At 40.4% G+C, this 12184-nt stretch overlaps 1 protein-coding gene and 1 long non-coding RNA gene across 9 annotated transcripts; one reads left to right on the top strand and one right to left on the bottom strand.

Annotated features, from left to right (window-relative positions):
- Window positions 1-2005: 2005 nt before the first annotated feature.
- Window positions 2006-11778, bottom strand: LOC125537422. 6 transcript variants are annotated; one of them, XR_007295868.1, is made up of 3 exons: window positions 11140-11778; window positions 2683-10916; window positions 2006-2437 (listed from the first exon to the last, which is right to left on the bottom strand). XR_007295868.1 is itself a non-coding variant. In XM_048700735.1 (3 exons), the coding sequence occupies exons 1-3, from the start codon at window positions 11320-11322 to the stop codon at window positions 2357-2359; spliced, it is 435 nt and encodes a 144-aa protein (XP_048556692.1). In that variant the 5' UTR covers window positions 11323-11701; the 3' UTR covers window positions 2006-2356. The 6 variants fall into 6 exon arrangements, 2 of the variants coding, with proteins under 2 accessions (XP_048556692.1, XP_048556693.1); XR_007295867.1 differs by having other exon boundaries at window positions 2006-2432; XM_048700735.1 differs by having other exon boundaries at window positions 2006-2432; window positions 10741-10916; window positions 11140-11701.
- LOC125537423 lies at window positions 2158-6373 on the top strand. 3 transcript variants are annotated; one of them, XR_007295872.1, is made up of 8 exons: window positions 2158-2299; window positions 2385-2460; window positions 2668-2869; window positions 4078-4118; window positions 4943-5065; window positions 5173-5252; window positions 5418-5619; window positions 6242-6373. It is a non-coding gene; the product is annotated as an uncharacterized LOC125537423 (long non-coding RNA). The 3 variants fall into 3 exon arrangements; XR_007295871.1 differs by lacking the exon at window positions 5173-5252; XR_007295873.1 differs by lacking the exon at window positions 5173-5252 and having other exon boundaries at window positions 2385-2527.
- Window positions 11779-12184: the final 406 nt, after the last annotated feature.

Raw genomic sequence — 12184 nt, 5'->3', positions numbered from 1 at the left:
TTTTGGTTTAAGTGGAGTTTAGGCACAATTTCAACATACACAATACATATCAAGCAAGCATGCAAAGAGTATATGAGCAGCGGAATGTAAAGCATGCAACTTGCAAGAATGTAAAGGGAAGGGTTTGGAGAATTCAAACGCAATTGGAGACACAGATGTTTTTCCCATGGTTCGGATAGGTGGTGCTATCCTACATCCACGTTGATGGAGACTTCAACCCACGAAGGGTAACGGTTGCGAGAGTCCACGGAGGGCTCCACCCACAAAGGGTAACGGTTGCGCGAGTCCACAAAGGGCTCCACCCACGAAGGGTCCACGAAGAAGCAACCACCCACAAAGGGTCCACGAAGAAGCAACCTTGTCTATCCCACCATGGCCATCGCCCACACAGGACTTGCCTCACTAGCGGTAGATCTTCACGAAGTAGGCGATCTCCTTGCCCTTACAAACTCCTTGGTTCAACTCCACAATCTTGTCGGAGGCTCCCAAGTGACACCTAGCCAATCTAGGAGACACCACTCTCCAAGAAGTAACAAATGGTGTGTAGGTAATGAACTCCTTGCTCTTGTGCTTCAAATGATAGTCTCCCCAACACTCAACTCTCTCTCATAGGATTTGGATTTTGTGGAAAGAAGATTTGAGTGGAAAGCAACTTGGGGAAGGCTAGAGATCAAGATTCATATGGTAGGAATGGAATATCTTGGTCTCAACACATGAGTAGGTGGTTCTCTCTCAGAACATATGAGTTGGAATTGTGTATGTGTTCTGATAGCTCTCTCCACGAATGAAGAGGAGGTGGAGGGGTATATATAGCCTCCACACAAAATCCAACCGTTACACACAGTTTTCCAATCTCGGTGGGACCGAATCAACAAACTCGGTCGGACCGAAAATGTAAACCTAGTGACCGTTAGAGATTTTCGGTGGGACTGCCATGCAACTCGGTAGGACCGATATGGTTAGGGTTTGGGCATAACGTAATCTCGGTGAGACCGATTACACAAACTCGGTGAAACCGAATTTGGTAATTAGCTAACCAGAGAGTTGGTCAGGCAAACTCGGTGGGACCGATTTGCTCTTTCGGTGAGACCAAAAAGTTACAAAAAGGAAACACTGAATTTACATTGCAATCTCGGTGGGACCGATCCGCTCTTTCGGTGAGACCGAAAAGTTACAAAAGTGAAACAGAGAGTTTGCAATCCCATCTCGGTGAGACCGAGATCCCTATCGGTAGAACCGAATTGCTAGGGTTTGGCAGTGGCTTATGAAAAGTGAAACTCGGTGGCGCCGGATAGGAAGAATCGGTAGGACCGAGTTTGGATTAGGGTTTAGGTCATATGTGGAAGTGGGAAAGTAGCTGAGGATTTTGGAGCATATCATTAAGCACATGAAGCAAGAGGCTCATTAAGCAACACCTCATCCCTCCTTGATAGTATTAGCTTTTCCTATGGACTCAATGTGATCTTGGATCATTAAAATGTAAAATAAAGAGTCTTGAGCTTTAAGCTTTAGCCAATCCTTTGTCCTTAGCATTTTGAAGAAGTTCCCACAACCTTTAGTCCATGCCACTCCATTGTTGAACTTATCTGAAACATGCTAGATAGAAATGTTAGTCCAATAAGAGATATGTTGTCATCAATTATCAAAACCACCTAGGGAGCACTTGTGCTTTCAATTTTCAACAACTTTTATCCATAGGGAAAAATTATCATGGCCTCTGTACCTAAGTTATCAAGTACAGGAGCTCGATGACGTGCATTGGTTGCATGCTCCTGGCCTTAAAATAGAGAAACATGCTATCATAATGGGAGCAAAGATTGCGTGCTTTCATTTCAATGCTCTTAATTTTCCAGCCCATTATTTACTTTCCTCGGACATGGTAGAAACTAGATGATACCCCGCACGTTGCTGCGGGTACACTTGTATCTACTACCCCTATAAAAGAAAGAGAGGGCGGAGAACCAAGTCATCCTATCTATCCAAACCTGCAAGCTGAAGGCCTACATTCCTCTAAAACATCAAACACGTTTTATACTTTAATTACCCACCAATACCATTGGGTTAACCCGTTCCGAAAAAACCCACTGCACCACGACCTTTGCCCACGGCACGCACGCACGAACCCCCACACGACGACCTTTCCCACACCCCGCACCTCCTCCTCCCAACGACCAGAGCATGGTCGGGCCTTCGCCGCCGGCCGCCGCCCGCCCATCCACGGCCAAGCCTCCGCCGCCGCTCCACGGCCAAGCCTCCGCCGCCGTTTGCAGCCGCCATGGAATGCCTGGATGTCGTCAAGGTCCCTCTTCTCCTCTCCCAACTGGACTCTTGATTGTTTTGGATTTGGCGGCTCCCCTCACTCACACCCTCCCTCCCTGATGCAGATGCACGCAGGTGCAGCACCTGCAACGGAACGGAAGACCACCGATGCTCTGCTCTTGAGACAACAGATGCACGCAGGTCAGGTCACAGCAGGGAGGGATTTCTGCGAATCTACATACAACTTCAATTAATTTATTAGTACTTGGTGGGTGTGAGAAAACTGAAATTTTTAGATGCATGCTTGCTTGGATGCGTGACACACAACACTGTTTGCTCATCTCAACTCTGTGTTTTTGCTCTGTACCAACATCTTCTGAACTTTGTCTCTGTTCATGAAAATTGTAGAGGCTAGATACATACATAGCAATCGTCAGGCTCCAGTTTTGTACTGACCACTCCAAGGCTTGTTCAACCTGGTGAATCTTTCCTTCATCTGCATCATTTTTCGCTTCAGTCTGTACATCCTCGCCCTCCGCCCGCCGATCCTATTCTCCGCCGCCCGCCTTCCTCTGCTCCTCCTCTGCCGCCAACGATCTCATCTGAGCCAGTAAGTTTTCTTTACATTCAAGTGTGCATTGTTTGAACAACATGCTTGTGGTTCTGTTCTTTCCACACAAGATAATCTGATACATACATGATCCTTCTGGTTATGATTATTTTAGTGCATACATACATGATTCTTCCACACAACAGGAACAATTATTCTGGAACAATTGCCGTATGTGAATTATCATGATCCAACGCCAATGCCACACTCAGCGCTAAAAGGGTTACAGTTTATGAGGACATATTGAATTAGTGAGGATTTCATAAATTGTAGTCCAAGCAACTCAGACATTTGAAGTTTTGTTGCTTACCTTCCCATCCCATTGTGTTGCTATGCTCCTGAAGTTGCCTAACTACAGGAAAGGAGGCCAAAGTTTTGCTATATTGGGTTATCCACAATAGTATCGGCAGCGATGTTTTGTTTTGTCACAACTACTCAAATATATAATCTAAATAATCTAAATATATAATCTGCACATTGTAGTTTGAGTTAAAAAATACCACATTGTAGTTTCAATTAATTTTTTTTAAAACCCACGTGTTTTGTTGTTTCAAGAGATTGAGTCATGGGCTGTGAGCAAGCATTATATATTGACATGAAAGGTAGATCTATTTAGATCATGAAGGTTTGCGCACCGTGATGCAAAGGCCGTATGCATCGACGAGGCGAAGGTGGGGCTTACCGGGATGGGTTGAGAGGAGGCAGTGGAGAGAGAAAATGGGAGAGGCGGATGGTGAATATAGGAGGTGAAAAAGGATGCATCTACTTAGTCCTTCTGTTGAATGCATAAAAGGCACCCTGCAGCCTCTCTGCTTGCAAAATAGATGCTCTCTGCTTGGTACACTCATGACATTAAACCTTTCATCTCCAGTTAGAGATGCAACTTGATTTGACCTAAAAAATTCTATTTTTGAGTATTACCTTCTTCCACACCTCTGCAACATCTTCTGAAGCCTCTACTCTTAACCAGTCTGCTGCTATCGCTTTCTTAAATTTTATACGGGAAAATAATTTAGTACTTTTTTAAAAAAAATTGTGCAAGCTAATATGTTTCAAGATTCATGAAACATATGTTTCAACATTCAAAAGTTTACATAAAAACCATATGCGGCAAAACTGAATGACATTTTAAAATATATAATTTTGACAGAATGAAAAAAAATTCAGTTTCCTCTTCCTCCCTAACTACGCATACTTTATTTCTACAGGTACAGAATATTGCCACTCATCAACATCTGCAACATCTAAGGTCCTTTTCGTCACATATTCATATTTACTTGAGATTCTGCTTACTTTGTTTGCACCATTTAATAATTGAGCTTCTCAATATTGCATGAATATTTCTAATGATGTACGATGTTCCCCATTTCTTTAACATCCCTGGCATGTGTGTGCTCCATTAGTGAATGACAAATTTCTGAATTTTTGTGATGAACAATGTTTATGTTCGTTTAGGCAGCTCACCGGCATCCATCATGGTTTGCTATTTTAGAATTAATCAAGATTACCTTTCAGGCTTCTTCCGTTGCCTAGCTAATTCCCTCCTTGTAGGCCATGTTGTGGTCTGAAATTGAACGTATACATATGATCCTGGTTTTTCTACACCGCCAACTTTACTATTGATTACTCCCAGAACCTTAAGTTGATCTGAATAGACATAGCGAAGTAGATGCAAACTTCAGGATAAAAGCATGTATATCATGGAATGATAGGAAGAGGGCTCTGAGCTAGACATGTTGATTATACTGTTTAATGTTAGCTCCATCAATACTGATACATATACGATTTCCTGTTGTAAATAGGTAAATATTTTGCAAGTAATGTAATTTGGTAAATAAGCTAAAGTATTAACCTTACTGCTATCTCAAAGTATGATGCGATTATTCAGTATCCATTGCCTGATATAGTCAGTCAGAGGCATCAAATCAAATCTCCCCTAAATGATTAAATCATTTAACTGCACATCACAAGTATCAGCCTCCATCTGCCACCAATATTGCAAGAAACAAGGCATGCTGATCTAATAACCATCTTTATATATATTTTTAACCTAACAAGTGAGCTGATGATCAGGAAATCATGTTTAACTATCAATAAGTGATCCCATTTCTTGGCTCAGTGAAGTGATTATGTGGATCTTGTGAGGAAAACAGATAGGCCAATAAGCCTGGGAGGTTGTCTACAGTCACTGGCCTGGTATGTGACCTGCTTGCATCTTTTCCTGATTACCTCACAACTGCAGTTGTCTACGTTTTATGTTAACCATCATTTTATCAATTTAATTCTCGAGTTTGTTTCTCAAGCAAGACAATCCACCAAAGTATCACCCACAGTCCCGTGAAGAAAAATGAGACACACTGTTCTTGCAACTTTCCGTTTTTAGGTGGGATCCCTTGTTGAATTGTTGAACTTTCACATGGATTAGCCTTTTCTCCTGAGACCCTCTCCTGAATATTAGCTAGAGTTCTTTTTAATAGCTTGGTATGCCAGCTGTAAAATATGAACTGATAGCACATGAACTTTGTGTATGTTTGTTACTCTCTTTTAGGCCTTGATGCATTCCAGTCAGAGAAGGTGATGGAGACCCTTAGACAGCTTGCAGAAGATGGGCACACGGTCATATGCTCTATACACCAGCCGAGAGGTTCAGTCTATAGCAAATGTGATGACATTGTGCTACTCTCAGAGGGAGAAGTTGTATATATGGGGCCGGCAAAAGAAGAACCTCTAAAATACTTTGCGTCATTAGGGTTGTTATTCTGTCATCACTTACATTCCTATCTGTCATTTGGTGTTCTCTAAAACATAATATTTTCCATGATTTCCACATATCTCAAATGTATGTACTGCACTTATTTAATTTATAATATAGTTAGCAGGGCTAAGTAATACCAGGCATAGATTGGATTTTGGTAACACATCTCAGTCATTTTGTATTTGACACTGTAGCATGTCACGATCGATTGTTATACACATGGATGATGGATATGGTGATGTGTCAACATTTTAGTATTATTCATGTGGCCAACACGGTACTGAAGCAATTGTTACATAAGTAGGCATAGAGGGAAGTACTCCATCCATAGGCATACATTGGTCCTTCATGTTTTCAGCAGTTCAGGTTGTATTGTACGTCTGATTTTTCACACTTGCTTCAAGCTTAAGTAATTTATCATTTGACTATATGTATCCTTGTTAGGAGAGCCCTGAAATCGAACATTCACGATGCTGGAATTTTTGCACAGTTATTTTTAGCTGTTTACTCCGTGGAACATAACTCAGGCCTATTTTAACTGCTTTGTTTTCAGCCCATATCTTATTCTGCACTTGTACTATTACTGATTACTAACTTGAGTTTGTTTACTTCATTAGGTACCAATGGCCAGGTCATGAGAACCCCGCTGAGTTCTTGGCTGATCTCATTTCCACTGATTATAGCTCAGCTGAAAGTGTACAGTCATCACATAAAAGGATTGAGAACCTAATTGATGATTTTTCAAATAAGGTTCTAATTACTGAATTTAACAGTCCAGTAACACAGTCGGAGGGCTCTGAATTTTCTACCAAACCTGCTCAGAAGTCCACTAGCAAGCAAAGACGTGGTTGGTGGAGACAATTTCGTTTGATATTCAAGAGAGCATGGATGCATGTTTTTCACGGAGCCTTGTCTGATAGTGTCTTCCAGCTTTTTTCCTACTTCTGCCTTGAAATTCGTTGATAGGTTATTTTGGCGTGTGTGTTTAGCTTAAAATAAACCGGACCTATACTGTAGCAAATTCAGGGGATCTATCTTTTCAATATTTACTGTAAGTTGACACTTGGTGGCATGTTGTGCTTTCACCAACTCTGTGGCTGATGTAGCTGCAACATGTAACTACTGCATGAAATGTGTAAGTAAACCAAGTAAACAAGAAAAGGGCTCTTGACGCGAACAAAATAAATTGAACACTTCTAGATTGGTTATTTTCTGAATTTCGAATCTTAGCTTGGGTAGCTTCGAGATATCTGAGCTTAGCTGCCTGAAATCTAAATGGTTGTTTACCTGAAGATTGACTATCTATTAGTTGATTCTGAGAAGTATTTCAGGCTTTTTGTGATGGACCAACAAACAAAGTGAGAGCAAGAATGTATGTTACTTCAACAATTATATTTGGATCAGTGTTCTGGCGAATGGGGAAAACTCAAACTTCCATACAAGATAGGATGGGACTTCTTCAGGTAGAATGTCTTGAATCTATGGAACAAACACATTCTGATATTTGATTTATCTTATAACTGTTCCCATTTTTTCTTAAAGAACAGTTTCTCTAAAAAATGCCTGAGCACCTCCTCATATCTTATAACTGTCTGTTTTCTTTCATTTCACGAGTTAGGTGGCTGCCATAAACACAGCAATGGCTGCTCTGACAAAGACGGTGGGGGTTTTCCCGAAAGAACGAGCTATAGTTGACAGGAACGTGCAAAGGGTTCCTATGCACTAGGACCATATCTCTCTTCTAAGATGCTGGCCGAGATTCCGATTGGAGCAGCATTTCCATTGATATTTGGATCCATTCTCTATCCAATGGCTAAACTTCATCCTACAGTTTCTAGGTCAGTATTATCCTCACATCAAAGTTGAAAGTGTTGCGCGACACCATAGTCCATGCCACATGGTAGAATTTGGCATTGGTTTAGCTTATGCATATTCCTAACAAATATTTCATGCGCCGTATTCTTAACAAATATTTCATGCATAGTGTTGAGCAGGTGAATTTCTACTTTATGTTTCTAATTCTCTTTTTTTTAATGTTTCCATTACTTTTTATTGAAATCTGCTCAATGGGATGAGAAGTGGACCTTTGACTGGAACTATTTTTTACTATTGTTTCTCCAATTTTCCATTCAGGTTTATGTTCCTCACATAACAGCATACATCAAAGCGTGTAGATCTATTTTATAGAAGTCAGTGATCCAATCTTTCTAATGCCTTTTCTTTATGTGGATGCAGCCATTCTTGGAAGAATGCAACTGCAGCTTAATTGGAGTTGAACTGGAGGTAACATTTGGAATTACTTGGAAGTTGGAACACAAGTGGAGTGTGTTATGACGATTGCTCAAAGGAACTTTGGTCATATTGCTTGACAACATGTCAATCACTCTTCTGCAACTCAGATAAAAACAATTTGAATTAAAAAAATGCAAAATCGAGTTTGAGTTGATAGGGTATATATAATATCTGAAAACAAATAGAAAACATGCCAGTGTTCCGAGAATGCAACATCCCAGTCCACGACAAGAAAAAATGATCAGCTAAATTTCTTGACTCATAACAAGAGTCAGTGGCTTGCATTCTCCCAAATGCTTTGTATCATTTGTTGAAATTCTAGACTCCTTTTATTCCATATTGTTGATATCTATGCAACTAGAGCAGCTAAATTATTAAGTGTTTTTTAGTACACCTGATCAAAAACAGTTGTTGACCTTTTGCGAGTGCACCTTTGCAAATACTGGTAGAAAGTTGTGCATCTGTGCCTGCCAAGCTGTAACAGGCAGTGTTCACAGGCTGATATATTTTTTGATTCGGTGATTTGATTGATCACAACCCGACCAGCACAATGTATCTTCTATGGCTTGCACTTTATGTCCACATTTACTATAGTGATGGACTATCTAATGCTCAGCAAAATTTCTACAAGAATACAACTTTCGCTGAAAGCCTATTCTTATATTTGTTTCTATTCTCAACATTCATTTTTATTTGTGTCCTCACTGCGTTCTTCCTTTCTAGGAAACAGATCTATATTTTTTTTTACCATTCAAGGCGTATGTGCACACAGAAGCCGTTTTGCATGTATCTGAATCTTCCTGTCTGGTACTTGTGCTGGGAAGCAAAATGTGAAAACAAAAACCAATACATCCAGATTGTGCATTATTTTGGTGTGTTTTCAGTTTCCATAGCTTTTCATATGAATGTGAATATACATGCCATATTTTCTATTGCAAGGTGCCAGAGGACATGTTGCAGAGAGTATTACCAATTACAATTCAAACTTACTGGAGACAGTTACCACTTGCAATTCACATTATTATGTATTTGGTTTGCTCACTCTTTATCCCCTCGTACTTGTTGATGGTATTGCTCATACTATACTTTTGGCCAACATTGCACGCATGATTTCTAGCAAAGAACATGTGTTATTCTTGTTTAAATAGGGAACATGTGACATTCTTTATTTTTATTTGAATGGGAACATTTTTCTGTTAAGAACAACATTTTGTAAGGCCATCAAAGATGCACGTCAAAGGAGTAAGGCCATGCCCTTTTGGCCGTCCAATGGAAAGCAACAAAGTGAAACCATTCTATGTCCTAATTTTTTCTTGCTTTAAATACTCTTAGCTTTAGCTATATCAGTCAATACGTGCACTGAACGATATGATTACTATGATTTTTTTTTGAGAATTTACTATGAGTGTATTATGAATGGCATTGAGTGTCATTGTCGTATCCTTTTACTGATTTTTCTTTATGGTAATAATGATAAAAAAGAAGCATATTGTGGTGTATGAAATATTATCGTACTACAAGATAGTTTTATATTTTTATACCATTTCCTCTTTAGTATACATGTGTTATATACTTTTGATTGACTTCAATCAGACACGCAAACTGACTTGGACATACGGTCACTTGTTACATACATTTATTAATCTTTAATATTATTTGCACCTTCTTCATTTGTCCTTGTGAATTAGTTTTTTCTTCTACTAAAAACACTATTATTTAGTGAAACATGTGTAGATAATTTTCGCAAAAAGAAGAAACATGTGTAGATTAAAAAAATTCACAAAAAGAAGAAACATGTGTAGATAAAAAAACTATGTAAAACTAGACAACTATTTTCATAATTATTTTGTGGCAATTAAGACGTGCGTTGCACGTGCAAGCTTACTAGTATATTTCTAAAGAACTCTCAGATAAATACATGAACATATATCGAGTAATAGAGCAAGAGTTAAAAGGGTAATCTCTTGCCAAGAACGCAGTGCTTTGCCTCTGTAAAATTTTGAGTTTGAAGTACAAATGCAATAATGGTGTACCATTTTTTAAAAGCGTGATCCAGCACCAGTAGAGTAGGTAAATTAGACAATCTTTTCACACCTTAGCCTAAGTTGCTAGCTTCACACTATTTCTTATGAATAAAGATTCTGAGATGGTATAGAGTATAATCCATGCAGATATTCCTGGAATAACTAACTTGGAATTGCACTAACTAAAACAGGGAGGAATTGTTAATGTAGGATAAAGTCAATCCTGGTTCAAAATTTAACCTGGGCAGAACAAAAGCTAATGCCTGCTTCTTTTATTTTGTTGTTTGGAACAGCGTCATCATCTACTCTTCATAGGAACAATAGAGAAATATATAAAATTTATAACTCTAAATCACCAAAGAGGGTAGTTGTCTCGGACTGAAAAAGCTACCTGTTCATTTTTCCATGCCAAGCTATTGTACCGTACTATATTTAATCCATCATCACATTACACTGGAACAGTTGGAACAAAGAGATACAGAAATAATGGCACGTCATGTAGCCATTAGCATTGCAACAAATTGTAAGATGCAGATATTGAAGCACCCTACTGTCAGAAATAATCCCACATTTTGTAGCCATCAGCTAAACTCAATCAGATAGTTTCCGCATAAATGTAACTGAAAAAACCAACCGATGTAACATGCATTATTGATTGCTGCAAGATATAAAGAAGGATTAACACGCCATGCATTAGATGGCAGAAGGCTAAACATAACAAAAATAGTAGAAGCGAATCCTGAAAGGCACATATGTATGGAAGAAATAGGATTCGTGGGAATACGCAGGTAGAGGAATACCGTGTGGTACAACACATCAGATTGAAGCCCTTGCAATTGTTGGTCTGTTCAGGTCTTGAAGCAAAAGGACTCCTAATAATATTCGCTACCAGGTTGTTCCTCTGTGGCCGAAAGGAGACCCGGGTCGGTTGTCCGGGCGAGAGCGAACCAAGGTGCGGGAGAGCTGTCGAAGGCAACTGGACCAGCAGCCAGAGTCGGAGGAGTCCATCAGCAACAGGACAAGATTTCTGTAGAACAGGTTACAACATCTTGCCAGTTTTTGTTTATGCTTATGATTGAACCGCTGCTACTGATTAACAACGTGCATACAGTAACTTCAGAGACGCGAGAATGGTGCAGCGGGAACATAGGTAATACAGTAACTTATGTAACTTCCGGACAGGATGTGAAGGGGATCACCGGTGCGGGAGATGCGAAGGTCGAACTCGAGATGTTGATGTAGAGGTTGCAGCCGAGGCCAGCTTGGTCGGGGCGGTTGATGATGATTACGTTGTCTTCCGCCGCCGCCAGCTCCATCACCATCATGACCTCCACCCCCGGCCCGCCGCCGCCGCGCCCCGAAGATCTCCTCGCCATCGGCATCGCCTGGGATCCCGACCCAGATCCTCTCCTCCCCTCCCCCCCTTCTCTCGCATGTTCTCGTTGGTTTCATGGCTGAGTGTATTTTTCTTTTGCTGGACGACGGGTGGTGTGAGGCCGGAGCCGAGGCAGACCGGCGATCGTTCCGAAGCAGGAGAGAGGCGATTGCCACATAGCCGCCACAACCACCTGGAAAGGACTGGATTTTTTCTGGATGGAGAGAGGGCTCGATGGATTGAAATTTGAGAGACCCGAGAGCACGCTCATTATATGGACACGGAGCAAAGGGCTCATGTGAGAGATGAAGGGCCTATGGGATAGTGGATGGAAGATGGAGAGGCCCTGGTTTCGTCTTCCATGTTAAAAGAGTGGGATGAAGCGTCGGTACAGAGAAGAAGAAATCGTTTTAATTTTTTTTAAGGAACTGAAATCGATTTAATACGTGGACCTATTTGATGACATGGACAGCTTGCAACGATGTGGCACATCGATGATGTGGACGGTGTGCATGATGAGAGAATAGGAAGTAGTGGGGAGCAACTTCTTAAGAATGGTAGATGGGAACAAGACAACGAGACCTACTACTATAATGGAGAGACAAAATAGCGTTTTTAATACTATATATGAAAACTGCCTATTGTACCCAACATGCTATTTAAAAGCATGAAATTGGGGGGTAAGACAACAAAAGTAATTTAAGTGAGCTGGTTAATGGGCCATAGCTTAGTTATGAGATACTCATGTCCGAGTCCAAAGGCACCCCACACACACATCAAATTTATTTTCTATTTTTTTGGTGTAGATGCAAAGGAGAAGTTATACGATAAAAGAATATGTAACATGCCATTTAGCACATAAAAGAGTT

Source organism: Triticum urartu, chromosome 2 (genome assembly GCF_003073215.2).
Source record: "Triticum urartu cultivar G1812 chromosome 2, Tu2.1, whole genome shotgun sequence".
In the NCBI taxonomy this organism is placed as follows: domain Eukaryota; kingdom Viridiplantae; phylum Streptophyta; class Magnoliopsida; order Poales; family Poaceae; genus Triticum; species Triticum urartu.
The sequence above is the reverse complement of the archived record's forward strand: the minus strand, read 5'-3'. Positions and strand labels throughout refer to the sequence as shown.

Excerpts from the sequence above, each read along its gene's own strand:
- LOC125537422 (XM_048700735.1), bottom strand. The coding sequence starts at position 11,322 with ATGCCGATGGCGAGGAGATCTTCGGGGCGCGGCGGCGGCGGGCCGGGG. Across the intron at positions 10,917-11,139 it reads CCTTCGCATCTCCCGCACCG|TTGCCTTCGACAGCTCTCCC; the intron begins GTGATCCCCTTC and ends CTGCTGGTCCAG. Across the intron at positions 2,433-10,740 it reads CTGATGTGTTGTACCACACG|AGCATCGGTGGTCTTCCGTT; the intron begins GTATTCCTCTAC and ends TCTCAAGAGCAG.